Genomic DNA, 15,130 nt, shown 5'->3' on the forward strand with positions numbered 1-15,130 from the left:
GTGTTTGATCCATAGCCATATACTGACGGATGTGTTGAATGTCACCAGTCACTTTCCAATGGGTATCAAACTGGTTAGCAATGTGATCGAGTGCGTCCTTATCTCTTATCCCCTCACCGCTTGGCCCAGTTCCAACCCATAAATCAGCAGAGGAATATATGTGCAGGACTTTGAAATATTGAAAAGTTGACTTTCACTGGAATGTAAATACCTATCACAAAATTTAAAGCGAAGACTGATAAGAGGTAGATATCTTTTCCAACAAATACGAACACATGAACAATGATGGACAGGTCATTCGATCCTGTCCACACAATCATGATACCAAATAAACTGAATTTGCCATTCTTCAAGGGAGAATCAGAGATCAAACCTATTGCCCTTGTGATTTTTTGTTTATCACTGTTTTTATGGTCTTCTGCCCCCACCCCCCCCCCCCTCCACCCACCGCCATTTAATGTGGCAGATTTCCTCTGAGCATTAAATGTAGCAAAATCATAGACACATTTGTAAAGCCATGGTCAATTTGCTATGAACACGGGGAAGTGTTTGAGAGTTCATTGAGATGACTTGCCTGGCAATTCTTTTTCGACTCTTTCCTCTTTGAAAAGCATTCAATGTATTCTTGGTACCATTCTCAACAACACAATGAAGAGTAGAACTCACAGACCCATATCTTATTAATCTTGGTCAAAATGCATTACAGAACCAATGGATGTTACTTGAAAATGAGTGATTCACTTAATTTTATTTCACCCATGTTTTGTGGATCATTACTAGGAAAGCCTAGCTTTAGTCGTGGCATTGTGATTGTTATTTATCTGTGAAGCCATGGTTATTTCATGATATACAAATGACCCAGAATAGTTTCACATTAACATGTGTTACTTTATATAAGCTATGAAATAATTGCAAATTAACTTATAATGGGCATGGATAACTGAATGGAAATAAGGACAAATTCAAGTGTGTCTCTTTTCTCTTTAGGTTCCATAAGTGCTTTTGGACTCATTCACCTGCCTCATTATTCCTTCGTTCAGGCTTCACCATGCATTGGCTAAACACGTGTCTCAAGGGGGAGGATTCTGATACAGAAGCAGTAGTTTTTCAGTGCTTGGAAACCTCACTCGTTTACACGTGGTGTTGTGTGCTGCTCCACTGATGCCTGTCCAAGAGAAGGAAGTGAAAGTTTAACAGAATGCAGATTTTCGAAAACTTCAAAGGGATGGAATGATTCCCAGCCTCAAAGTCTAACAGTGCTTGAGGTGGAAGCTAGGGAGAAAGGGCATGGCCAAACCCTTTGTTAGACTACAGAGATTTCTCCGGCGGACACCCATACTCTTCGTTTTCCTGATTGTGGCCTACCTGATGGCCGGCAGCCTGCTGCTACTGCAGCGGTCAGGGTTCTCTATACAACTGGGCCCACGCAGTGCCTCCAACAGCCAGGCAGTGCCAGCTTCTGTCACAACTGTCCTCGAGAAAGTTATCCCTGATCCCGAAACAGTGTACAACATGAAGTACAAGTCCAAAATGCCAATAAGCATGCAGGTGTGGGATGAGCCAGTTCTGAATAGGAAATTTGGACCGCGCTGGCTGATATCAGGACATCCAGAAATTGGTCATTTGCGAAGGAGGTGGTTTAACAGCTTTGTGAAGGAACAAGAGCCGAGGCAAAGGCTGGAGATCGGAACAGTAAAGAAAACTGTTGGAAGCAAAGGTACTGATCGTTAAAAGCTAATCCATTTTCTTTTTCTTCCTCTTCTTCCTGTCTCCAATCCCTGTGGCTGTTTTCTCTAAACAGACCATTGTATTTCATTTGTATCACATTTTCAACAGACTACAAATAGTGAAATATTTCACACAAACATTGGCTCCTTAGCAACAGGCCAGGTGCGACCCTGTTAGTTAGGGAATGGATTGCCAGGAAGAGTGGCTGAGGCTTGGATTCTAAACTCCAACAGTCGGGTGGGTTCTAAAATGGACAGGCAACCTGCTCGGCCAAATTACAGCCCAGGTGGTGAAAGTGAAAACCACTCCCTGTCAGATGTTCATCGGGTGGGTACTTTGGCAGTTTAAAGTTGAATGTCCCAAGGAGCCCTCGTGATCTGAACACACCTTGGTATCTCATAAAATGTTGGGGAGGGTGGGGAGCTCTGAGAAAAGGAAGAGGAGAAAGATTGTTAAATTACTTTCTCCCTCCACTCAAAGAAAGGGGACTCTGAAAATTATTTGGCTTCTTTGTTGAGCCTGCATTTATTTAACAGGGGAAAACAAAATTATTTATATTGTACTTTTGGCCTGCTTGGCTAGTCTTCATTGCTGACGACTACACACTTATGTGAGTTAAACTGGTATCTTATATCCTGCTGTACATGATCTCTGCTTACACTGTCCCCACAAGGAAGATGAGTTGAAGCTGTCAGCCAGAGGAATAGAGAAACCCAAACTAAATTTCTCCATGACTGCCCCTGATTCTGCTTCGTTGCTGGTTGACAGGAAGCAGGATTGCTGTGGGGGTGTGACAAACGATGTCAGTTTTTCTCTCTCCTAATTTGGAGTGCCCTATTACCACAGGACTCTCGAGTAAGTGGCCTGGGCCAGAGCTGCAACAATCAGGACCTTGACTGATGGATTTCTTTAAAATCACTCAGTACTAACCTAAGTTCTCTCATACCTCTGTGCCACTGGGTTATATATGAAGTGTTAAGTACATTTGGCAGGTGTTTGCTTTCAATTTTAATGGACTGTTGGCCTTGTTCTTGTTCTAACCAACAATAAAAAGGTTTTACAATTTGTGATATAGTTCAAAATGCTGGTTTGGGACACGAAGCAAATACTTAATTTTGTCTATTTTTGAATTATTAATTATAGCAATCTGGACATTTTTGGTACTTTATTAAAACTATTGAATGCACTTTGGAGATACTGCAAGGACATACTTGCTCCAGCCTCAGTTACAGATTCCCACTGGGTTTATTTGATGCAATGGTAATATATAGCCTTCAGGCTAACTGCAGCCTTTGCAAAGCCTTTGTTGCAGCCCTTGGACTGAATCCAACCTGATCTAATTGGACGCCGGCAGTCCTGTAGTCCGTGCTTCAGTTGCGATTGACGTGTAATGTATTTGCTTCATGGGTTCTTGCTTAAGAATTCATAGCAACACATTGCTATAAAAAACGAGTTGGTTTATTAACAAAGGTTTAACAATCGCACTACACATTACCAGTTCATCCACAGGCTCACAACTGCATACCTCATCGTGGATGACCTAAACCCAACTGGCTGGGGTTTTATTGAATTTTGTGAACATCACGTGACTGGCTAAGCCACTCACATGCAACAGCTCGACAACTATTCTCATAGAACATAAAATCAAGCGCCCCCTTTTGGCGAGGGCACTAGAACCCACAAATTTCAAATTCAAATTTTACAGAAACTTAAATTAAATTAAAATTTGGTTGCCAGGGCTAATGATGCACTCCAGTCCCTCTGGTGCCCACCTATCGCAGAAGGCTGCAAGCGTACCGGTGGACACACGTGCTCCATCTGGCATGAATGTAGCCATGGCATGAATGTAGCCATGGAAGAGAGGCAGGCAGTCAGGCTGAATGACCCCCTTGACCACCCGCTGCCTGGACCGGTTAATGGCCACCTTGGCCAGGCCCAAGAGCAGTCCTACGAGGAGGCCCTCCAACCTGCTCACTCCCCTCCGCACAGGGTGCCCAAAGATCAGGAGCATGGGAGCAGCCAAAAATCGAGGAGTAGCCCCTTTAAATGATGAAACAGGGGCTGCAACCTCGCACATGGAACATAAACATGGAACATGGACTCTTCCAGACCGCAGAAATTGCAGGTGAGGATGGCTAAATGGAGGGCGTGCAAGAGCCTCCCGTACAGGAATCTCCTCCGCACAGAACTCAAGTTGTGAGACGCCGGCTCCTGAGGGAGGTTTCGGGGCTTGGTGCCGATGAGGAATTCCGTCTGAATAGGGATCAGTTTGGACAGGATCGCCCCACGTGCTTGAGCCTCCTCGACGCACTTAACGGAGTCAGGGCCCAGTGCTATTTTTAGCGACTTGATGGCATGGGCCGTGAGCCGGATGTTGGCCTAGGTTAGGCGCTGTGCCAGCTCTTCTTGTGCCATCCAACCCACTCCTCCGCCATCCAGTAGATCCCTGACCTTGGTCACCTTGCCCTCTCGTCCGCCTGCCACTTAAAATCACCGTGCAACAGCTCTACAAACCTGTACAGATGCATACATTAAAACATGGCTAAATGATTCGACTCCCTAACACACTTCAGCTTCTCCTGCCGGCATCCAACACTGCTCCTACTAAGAGCACTCCCGTAGATCTCCTGTAAGCCCGCACCTTCAAGTCTGCTCCCATTGCTACTGCTCCACTTACTTCCTGTCCACATCCATTTCAGCTGCTCCTATGTCATTTGATTTATGCCAGATTTTTCAGGGTGGCACGTCAATAAGTTACTACGTAGCCCTCAAACAGAATTAGGTCAAAAAGAAAGACTTGCATTTAAATAGTGCCTTTCATGTTTTATTTTCTATGTTTCACGACCACCGAACGTCTCAAAGTGCTTTACAACCAATTAAGCACTTTTGGAGCATAGTCACTGTTATAATGTAGGAAACATGACAGCCAATTTGCACATAGCAAGCTCTCACAAACAGCTATGTTTTAATGACCAGATAATCTGTTTTAGTGATGTTGATTGAGGGATAAGTATTGGCCAGGACACCGGGGATAACTCCCCTGCTCTTCTTCACAATAGTGCCATGGGATCTTTTACATCACCTGAGAGCAGACAGGGCCTAGGTTTAACATCTCATCTGAAAGGTGGCACCTCAGACAGTGCAGCACTCCCTCAGTACAAAAGTTTATTCTTCGGCCCATGTATTCTAATTTACTGGATTATACTTCTTGTGCAATACCACCTGCACTTCACAGTAATGATAAGTAGCTTAAAGCACTCTCAAGTAACTAGCTGTTTGGAAGGACAAAGTCTACAGCTGTGTTTTTTCACAGCTGAACAGAAATAGTTTTAAAATTGTCAATCTCGAGTCTTAATCATTCGTGAAATCCTAATGAAAACATTGAGTCAAATTATACTTTTCCGACAACCCCCATAGAACTAAGTATTTTGAATGAAACACAGGTTAAAAGAAACTGCCTTGTGATTAATGGATAATGTCATCAATGTTACTAACCTGTCATAAGAATATAAGAACATAAGAAATAGGAGCAGGAGTACGCCATTTGGCGCTTTGAGCCTGCTCCGCCATTTAATAAGATCATAGCTGATCTAATCATGGATTCATCTCCACTTCCCTGCCTGCTCCCCATAACCCTTTACTCCCTTGTCGCTCAAAAATCTGTTTATCTCTGCCTTAAATATATTCAGTGACCCAGCCTCCACAGCTCTCTGGGGTAGATAATTAGTTTGCCCTATGAGTGGAAATATCCTCTCTGCATCCACCTTGTCGAGCCTCCTCATTATCTTATAAGTTTCAATAAGATCACCTCTCATTCTTCTGAACTCCAATGTGTCTAGGCCCAACCTACTCAACCTATCTTCATAAGTCAACCTCCTCATCTCCGGAATCAACCTAGTGAACCTTTTCTGAACAGCCTCCAATGCAAGTATATCCTTCCTTAAATACGGAGACCAAAACTGAATGCTCCTCACAATTTGCTTTCCCACCCATCTTTGTATCGTCAGCAAACTTGGCTACATTGCACTCGGTCCCTTCATCCAAGTCATTAATATAGATTGTAAATCGTGGTCAGCTTGAGGAATTTCTGTGCAATTTGTTGGAGGGAGCTAGTTGTCAGAGTTAAAGTTGCAAAACAATGTTTATTTCTTCAGAAAGGCCCGAATTGGCTACTCGTGATGGCCCAAAATCAGATTTCAAATATAAGAGTAAATGTAATGTACCTGTGCTCCCAGCAGGGAGCTACATTTGAAGAGAGTGTGGATTGGAGATAGGCCTATAGACCAGAGGCTGACTCTCCAGCTCTCGCTGTCTTCCAGTGCAGCATCTCACGGTGAGTGCGGGTTTGCTGAACTTAGCCTGGAGTGTTTTAAAAAAAAATGTTTCATCGTGTTATCTAAAGTAGAAACGAACAATTAAATTGTTTGTCAGTTGTGTAACAGAAATGGCAGAACAGACTGGAGATTTTCCGCAGGAATTCCCCGAACCACTACAATACTGAAACAGCCCTTATCAAAGTCAAAGTCATACGTGACATTCGAGTTGACTGTTCCTTCTCGACCTATCTGCAGCCTTCAACACAGTTGACCACATCATCCTCCTCCAATGCCTCTGCTCTGTTGTCCAGTTGGGGAACTGCCCTTGCCTAGTTCTATTCTTATCTATAGAATCGCAGCCAGTGAACCATCTGCAACGGCTTTTCTTCCCACAACCGCATCGTTACCTCTGGAGTCCCCCAAGGGTTTATCCTTAGCCCCCTTCTATTACTCAGCTACATGCTACCCCTTGGCGATATCATCCGAAAACACAGCGTCAGGTTCCACATACACGCTGACGACACTTAGCTCTATCACCACCTCTCTTGACCCCTCCACTGTCTCTGATTTGTCACACTGCCTGTCCGACATCCAATATTGGATGAGCAGACATTTCCTCCAACTAAATATTGGGAAGACTGAAGCCATTGTCTTCGATCCCCACCAAAAATTCCACTTCCTGACCACCGTTTCCATCCCTGGCAACTGTCAGAAGCTGAGCCAGTTGGTTTGCAACCTTGGTGTTGTGTTTGACCTCAAGATGAGCTTCTGACCACATATCCGCTCCATCACCTGCCTGCTGCCTACTTTCACCGCCGTAACATCGCCCGACTCTGACCCTGCCTCAGCTTATCTGCTGTGAAACCCTCATCCATGCCTTTGTTACCTCGAGACTTGATTATTCCAACGCACTCCTGGCCGGCCTCTCATCTTCCACCCTACATAAAATTGTGCTTATCTAAAACTCTGTATCTTAACTTGCACCAATCTCTGTAATCTCCTCCAGCCCTACAAGCCTTTGAGATCTCCAATTCTGGCCTATTGCGTATCCCCGATTTTAATCGCTCTACTATTGGTGGCCATGCTTTCAGCAGCCAAGACTCAAAGCTTTGAAATTCCACCCTAAACCTCTCTGTCTCTCCACCTCTCCCCCAACCTTTTAAGACGCTCCTTAAAACCTAGCTCTTCGACCAAGCTTTTGGTTATCTGTCTTGATATCGCCTCCTATGGCTCATTGTCAGATATGTTTTTATTGATGAAGCTCTTGTTTAGCTCATTGAGACATTTTGCTACATTAAAGGCGCTCTATAAATGCAAGTTGTTGTTGTTTATCTTAAGATGGACGATCAGCTGGAACCCGCACGAAACCGCGCATTCGTCCGTTTATATCTTCCTCCGAGGTCTCTGCTCATTTTCCACTAAAGTACGGCAGGGAATCAGAAGAACTCCCACAGAAATTACGAATGAGAAATTTTTTTAGTTTAAATGTGTCCTTACTCCGAACGTATACGTCACTATCAGCAGTGCAAAAATCATGCTCTGACACACAGGAGTTTTAAATACAATTCAGTGGGCAGTGTGTCGGGGCATTCACTCCAAACACTTTTCCAATCTCAGTGTGGCATTCAGGCAGTATTGAAAACAACGTTTTATGTGTGTCCTGATAGAGAATGAGTGAGAGAGAGAAGACTAGTGGATGAATCACTCCCAGAGCTTTCACACATCACCTAGCAACTGGTCACAATGTGCAAGAAACTTAAGAACAGGCCTGCTTAGCATTATTCTGGGCAATGTAGTGTCTAGAGGTGTTTTTTACAGAATTTACTCTTAATTTGCAGCTACCTGTTAATTTGATTTATTTTTTAACAAAAAAACACATCTTGTGCTTACTTATTAAAATTGCCAATTTGAATTTTTGGGGGGAGGGTGGGGTATAAAAGGCATTTGAAGTAATAACAATAAACTGTACCAACTTTTCTTTTTTTATTCCTGAATCGGGAGATCAGTACCTGCAGGCAGTGCTTCCACTTTTACATTTCCAGCAGCAGCCAGCTGATGACCTGATCAGAATTCTGATGCTGGTGACCATTACCCCAGGTGACCATTACCCGAGATGACCATTACCCGAGGTGACCATTACCCGAGGTGACCATTGCCCGAGGTGACCATTACCCAAGATGACCATTACCCAAGGTGACCATTACCCGAGATGACCATTACCCGAGGTGACCATTACCCAAGGTGACCATTACCCGAGGTGACCATTACCCAAGGTGACCATTACCCGAGGTGACCATTGCCTGAGGTGACCATTACCCGAGATGACCATTACTCGAGGTGACCATTACCCGAGGTGACCATTAACCGAGGTGACCACGACCTGAGATGACCATTACCCGAGGTGACCATTACCCAAGGTAACCATTACTCGAGGTGACCATTACCCAAGATGACCATTACTCGAGATGACCATTATGCGAGGTGACCATTACCCAAGGTGACTATTACTCGAGATTGTGACCATTACCCGAGGTGACCATTACTCGAGATGGTGACCATTACCCGAGGTGACCATTACTCGAGATGGTGACCATTGCCCGAGGTGACCATTGCCCGAGGTGACCATTTCTTGAGATGGTGACCATTACCCGAGGTGACCATTGCCCGAGGTGATCATTACCCGAGTTGACCATTGCCCGAGGTGATCATTGCCCGAGGTGACCATTACCAAAGGTGACCATTACCCGAGGTGGCCATTGCCCGAGGTGACCATTACCCGAGGTGACCATTACCCGAGATGGTGACCATTGCCCGAGGTGACCATTACCCAAGGTGACCATTACCCAAGGTAGTGACCATTACCCGAAGTGACCATTGCCCGAGGTGACCATTACCCGAGGTGACCATTACCCGAAGTGACCATTACCCGAGATGGTGACCATTACTCAAGGTGACTATTACCCGAAGTGACCATTACCCGAGGTGACCATTACCCGAGGTAGTGACCATTATCCAAAGTGACCATTACCCGAGATGGTGATCATTACTCGAGGTGACCATTACCCGAGATGGTGACCATTACTCGAGGTGACCATTACCCGAGGTGACCAATACATGAGGTGACCATTACCCGTGGTGACCATTACTCGAGGTGGTGACCATTAACCGAGGTGAGCATTACTCGAGGTGACCATTACTCGAGGTAACCATTACCTGCGGTGACCATTACTCGAGGTGGTGACCATTAACCGAGGTGAGCATTACTCGAGGTGACCATTACTCGAGGTGACCATTCCCCGAGATGGTGACCATTACCCGAGATGGTGACCATTACCCGAAGTGGCCATTACCCGAGGTGACCATTACACGAGGTGACTATTACCCGAGGTGACTATTACCCAAGGTGACCATTACTCGAGGTGACCATTACCCGAGGTGATCATTACTCGAGGTGACCATTACTCGAGGTGACCATTACCTGAGGTGGTGACCATTACCCGAGGTGACCATTACCCCAGGTGACCATTATCTGAGGTGACCATTACTCGAGGTGACCATTACTCGAGATAGTGACCATTACCCGAGGTGATCATTACCCGAGGTGACCATTACCCGAGGTGGTGACCATTACCCGAGGTGACCATTACTCGAGATAGTGACCATTACCCGAGGTGATCATTACCCGAGGTGACCATTACCCGAGGTGGTGACTATTACCCGAGGTGACCATTACTCGAGGTGATCATTACCCGAGGTGATCATTACCCGAGGTGACCATTGCCCGAGATGGTGACCATTACTCGAGGTGACCATTACTCGAGGTGATCATTACCCGAGGTGACCATTACACGAGGTGACCATTACTCGAGGTGACCATTACTCGAAGTGACCATTACTCGAGATAGTGACCATTACCCGAGGTGACCATTACTCGAGATAGTGACCATTACCCGAAGTGACCATTACTTAAAGTGACCATTACCCGAGGTGACCATTACCCGAAGTGATCATTACCTGAAGTGACCATTACCCTCCTGGGGGTCCATTACTCAATATAGTGACCATTACCCGAGGTGACCATTAATTGAGGTGACCATTACACGAGGTGACCATTAACCGAGGTGACCATTACTCGAGGTGGTGACCATTACCCGAGGTGACCATTACCTCAGGTGACCATTACCCGAGATGGTGACCATTACCCGAGGTGACCATTACTCGAGGTGACCATTACCCGAGGTGACCATTACCCGAGGTGGTGTCCATTACTCGAGGTGACCATTACCTGAGGTGACCATTACCCGAGGTGACCATTACCCGAGGTGACCATTACCTGAGATGACCATTACCCGAGGTGACCATTACTCGATGTGATCATTACTCGAGGTGACCATTATTCGAGGTGACCATTACCTGAGGTGACCATTACTCGAGGTGACCATTACTCGAGGTGACCATTACCTGAGGTGGTGACCATTACCCGAGGTGACCATTACTCAAGGTGACCATTACCCGAGGTGACCATTACCCACCTGAGGTGATCATTACACGAGGTGACCGTTACTCGAGGTGACCATTACCCGAAGTGACCATTACCCAAAGTGACCATTACCTGAGGTGACCATTACCCGAGGTGACCATTACCTCAGATGACCATTACCCGAGGTGACCATTACTCGATGTGATCATTACTCGAGGTGACCATTATTCGAGGTGACCATTACCTGAGGTGACCATTACTCGAGGTGACCATTACTCGAGGTGACCATTACCCGAGGTGGTGACCATTACCCGAGGTGACAATTACTCGAGGTGACCATTACCCGAGGTGACCATTACCCACCCGAGGTGACCATTACACGAGGTGACCGTTACTCGAGGTGACCATTACCCGAAGTGACCATTACCCAAAGTGACCATTACCTGAGGTGACTATTACCCGAGGTGACCATTACCCGAGGTTGTGACCATTACCCGAGGTGACCATTACTTGAGGTGACCATTACCCGAGGTGGCCATTACCCGAGGTGACCATTACCCGAGGGGGTGACCATTTTGCAGACTCCAGGCTGAGGGAATCCCAAGTGTGTACAACGGTACTGATGACGTTTAACTAGCTGAACCTGCACAGTCTGCCAGCACAGTGCTTTGGCAAAGAAGTGAGGCCACGATGTGGTTGAGTTTTTACAGAGAACTCAATAATAAATGAAGTAGATCTGATCCCTCTGTGTCCCTGTAACTGTCTCCCTTTTTTGTCACTAATCCATTTCCTAATTTGCTTCTATATCTCACAGACATGCTAGAGGAATTTCTATACCATGAGGGAGAACAGCTTAGACACATGTCCTATACATAACAAGCTTAATCTATATTGGGACTTTGCTGCCATTAAAGGAAAATGAGAAAGAACAAAGTGCCTTTTGTTTTTTCTCATCATAGTTACAAAGAACTGTGTCCCGCTGATGTTGACCAACACCGTGACCCCCAGTACTGATATGAAGCAACAACTGGGACCAACAACCCTTGTTTTATCCAGTCAATATCTTTGAGGCCTCCTCAAATCATGAAAGGCCTCAATACTGGATTTGCAAACACCCATCCCACCATCTTCTACTGGTTAGCCCATTGGTCAAGGTGACAAATAGAATGCATTTGATCCTCAGGGGAGTCACCACCAACACTATCATCATTGAAATGGAGTGCTAAGATACTTTTAGAGATGCCTGCAACAGACATTCTAAGGCCCTTGTAACACATCTTTGATGGAAACCTTAGATAGAATGGACGACAGTGGACTTTTCTTTCAAGAGAGAAAGGTTCAGTGGGTATCACATCCACCATTATACAGAATCAATTGAATCCCCAAGGTTAGATTACAGCCTTGAAATGATGTATTTCTCTCTTATTATTGATAATCTACACAGGATAGTTTGGTTGTGTCAGTGTCATTATGGGGGTGAAATATGTCTTGCGCCGTGTTGCAAAATAGGCAATCGCAAATCATCAGCCTGTTTTATACTCTTTGCCCATTGGAGTGGAGAGGAATAGTAGGCGAGTGTAAAACATGCTGCCGATTTGCTATTGCCCATTTTCACAATTGTCCAAGACATATTTCACCCCCTCTATCTCTCTCGCTTTTAACGACCTACTATTTTCAGCTTGGGTACGGTAGCAAAGTGGTTATGTGTCACTGGGCTAGTACTTCAGAGACCTGGACTAATGATGCAAAGACATGAGCTCAAATCCCACCACGGCAGCTGTGAATTTAAATTCAGTTAATTAAATAAATAAAAATGCTAGTATCTACCATTATCAGTAATAGTGACCATGCAACTACTGGATGGTTGTAAAAACCCATCTGGTTCACTAATGTCCTTCGGGGAAGGAAATCTGCCGTCCTTACCTGGTCTGGCCTATATGTGACTCCAGACCCACAGCAATGGGGTTGGCTCTGAAATAGTCTAGTGAGACACTCAGTTGTAATAAACTGCTATAAAAATAACAGCGGTTCTTCTCAAGGGCAATTAGGGATGGACAATAAATGCTGGCCTTGCTGGCGACACCCAGATCCCATGAATAAAAAAAAAACATTTTCAGCTTTAGCTCTATGTCTCAAAGCTGTGAGCTAATGTCAACAACTTCAGGCTTTTTCCTTTTATTTAGTGTATTGAGGGCCTAATGTTGGATATAAATACATCTACTAGGCAGCGATAAGAAAGGATGCTGGCGGGAGCTCAGGCCCTGCTGTTTTACTGCTTTGCTGGTTTCTGTGGTAAAGCAGTGACAGAGGTTGAGCATTCTATGATGTTTATGAATGCAGAAAAGGCAGGCGAGGCAGGTTAGGCGGGAGAGAGAGACATGGTTATCGAAAATGACCCAACTGTGCTTTATCATCTACAGCTCAGGAATCCTATCTATGGAATTACCAGATTTAATATTCATAAACCACCCGCCCCCCCCCCCCCAAAAGAAAAATCAAAGGGCACAGAATGTAGACAACAGAGCTCCATCAGTCTCGTGAAGCATACTGTGAAGTGCTCTTAAAAATCATATTAGAAAGAATGAAAAGGAAACTGGATAGGGAGTTGAGGGACAGTTTGGCTTCAGAAGCAGGAATAGAACTCACAGAGGAATACTTAGCTTATGAATAATTTGTGAACAGAATAGAAATCAGGAGAAAGTGTATCAAGTGCTTCACGGATGATGAGAAAGTGTTTGAAAGGGTGAAGCATGAAAGATGATTCGGTGTTCGGCAACGAATTGGAGTTGATGGAAAAAATGGAGATTTAACGCAAACTTTTATTGGAAACAAGAAGCAAAATAAGAGTCAGTAATCAGCTACCAAAAAGGACAAAGAGCAGGAGAAGCGTAAGGCAGGGATGTGTTACGTCAGCCAATCTTTGTAACATATGAATAAATTATTATTCAGTTTGAATGATTTGGAATTTGATTTCAACATAAATGAAAAATTGATGTACAACGTATGATTATGACAAGGGTACAGGACTGACTGCAGATGCAAAACCTCCCAAACAATGATCTTGGAGTGGACAATATGCAAATAATGCAAGTAGATGCAATATTTTGGGGTACCCAAATAATTATTAATGGATGCAGTAACAAAAAAAAGTTAAATGGAGGAGAGCAATTGCAAAAAGGAACCCCAAACACTGTAGTGGGGAGGCAGACTCCAGTGTAAGGGACACAGGTGGTGCAGCTAGGGAAAGGTCTCATGTCTTACGTGCCAATGACAGGTGCCTGCACCATTGAGGCTTGATCAAAGGCACTCACAAGCTATATGGTGCTGGAAAGTCCAGCTTAAGTAGATGGTTTCAGGAGGTTGCTAGGCTCCCTCCCTGGAAAGAAGTTCTAGGTGCCCCCACATTGAAGCTTGTAAAAGCTTAAGACACTGTCATAAGAGTAAAACTTAAGTTCGTAATGGTCAGCAGAAAAGGACAAGAATTTCAAAAAACAGGAAAAGGCCATTAGGCCCAACCCTTGTCATTGTATCTTGCAAGTTCTTCTCTCTCCAGAAGCACATCAAGTTGGCTCTTGAATCTATTTATATAATTTGATTCAATGACTTTCCCTGGTTACTAATTCCAAAGCTGAGTGCAACTCATTTAAAAAAAATTATCTGTCTGACTTCCTTTCTTACACTTAACTGCCTAATGTTTAACGTGTACTCTCTAGTATTTAAACTCTTCACCACAGTGAACAATATCTGACCTTGAAGATTAAATTGTGATCTTGAAGTTACTGCTGTTTGATATTGTTTATAACATGTATACTGTGTGGTATTTTGGGACATTTTTGTACCACCAGCGATGTGCAGCTAATATTACTTTTTAAAATTTAATGAAGTCACACCTCCTTTCAAATGCTGAAAGCTGGCTGAAAAATACAGCAATGACTCAATAGAGGACACAGCAGAGGAAGTTACTGAATAGTAAATTAATTTCACAAGTAACAGACACCACATAATTCACAGGCAAGTGCATTATAAAGGTCCCAGCATCTTCTTGCAAATATGAGTTCCAGTTTCATATTATTTTGTTAAAGTCAAACCTTTTATTAGTGAAGTTTTTGTCTGACATGTTTTGGTTTGAGCAGAAATGTCTGCTGTGAAGTAGATTATGGCAAGACAATATTTGATTGTGGTATGACAGGACAGAAAGTTCAACAACAGTTATTAAGCATGAATTGAGGGGATCTAACTGGCTGAATATTGGAACTTTCTTCCAACTGCTGGCAGGCCCAGGGTGATAGTTATGTTTTGAGATTTTTTTCTCATCTTTGTGACTTAAATTTCATATCCTTTGTATGTAAAATAACCACTATATATTTGATGATGTCAATTATTTATGGTTTCCTCATTAATAGAGAAATCATATAAAAGACCCTCGCTCGGTAAAGTCCCATCTGTAATTATCAACGTTCTGATGAGAATACAAAATAGTTATTTTTAAAAATACTGCCACCATAACAACAACAACTTTTATTTATATAGCACCTTTAACGTAGTAAAACATTCCAAGGCGTTTCACAGCAGTGTTCCAAGAGAAAAAAAATAAATTTGACACCAA

The 15,130-nt window shown here is 44.1% G+C and overlaps 1 protein-coding gene across 2 annotated transcripts in view; it reads left to right on the plus strand.

Annotated features, from left to right (window-relative positions):
- Positions 1-1,268: 1,268 nt before the first annotated feature.
- The window catches only part of wscd1a (WSC domain containing 1a), an 80,080-nt gene continuing 66,218 nt past the window's right edge, over positions 1,269-15,130 (plus strand). Inside the window, exons 1-3 of one of the 2 annotated variants that reach the window (XM_070858092.1) lie at positions 1,269-1,670; positions 12,203-12,223; positions 14,553-14,578. In XM_070858092.1, coding sequence (XP_070714193.1) covers positions 1,288-1,670; positions 12,203-12,223; positions 14,553-14,578 — 430 coding nt within the window. In that variant the 5' untranslated portion in view covers positions 1,269-1,287. Of the gene's footprint in view, positions 1,718-12,202; positions 12,224-14,552; positions 14,579-15,130 lie in introns of both variants that reach the window. The other variant, XM_070858091.1, reaches the window with a different exon arrangement.

Source organism: Pristiophorus japonicus, chromosome 16, assembly GCF_044704955.1.
Source record: "Pristiophorus japonicus isolate sPriJap1 chromosome 16, sPriJap1.hap1, whole genome shotgun sequence".
Classification (NCBI taxonomy): Eukaryota; Metazoa; Chordata; class Chondrichthyes; family Pristiophoridae; genus Pristiophorus; species Pristiophorus japonicus.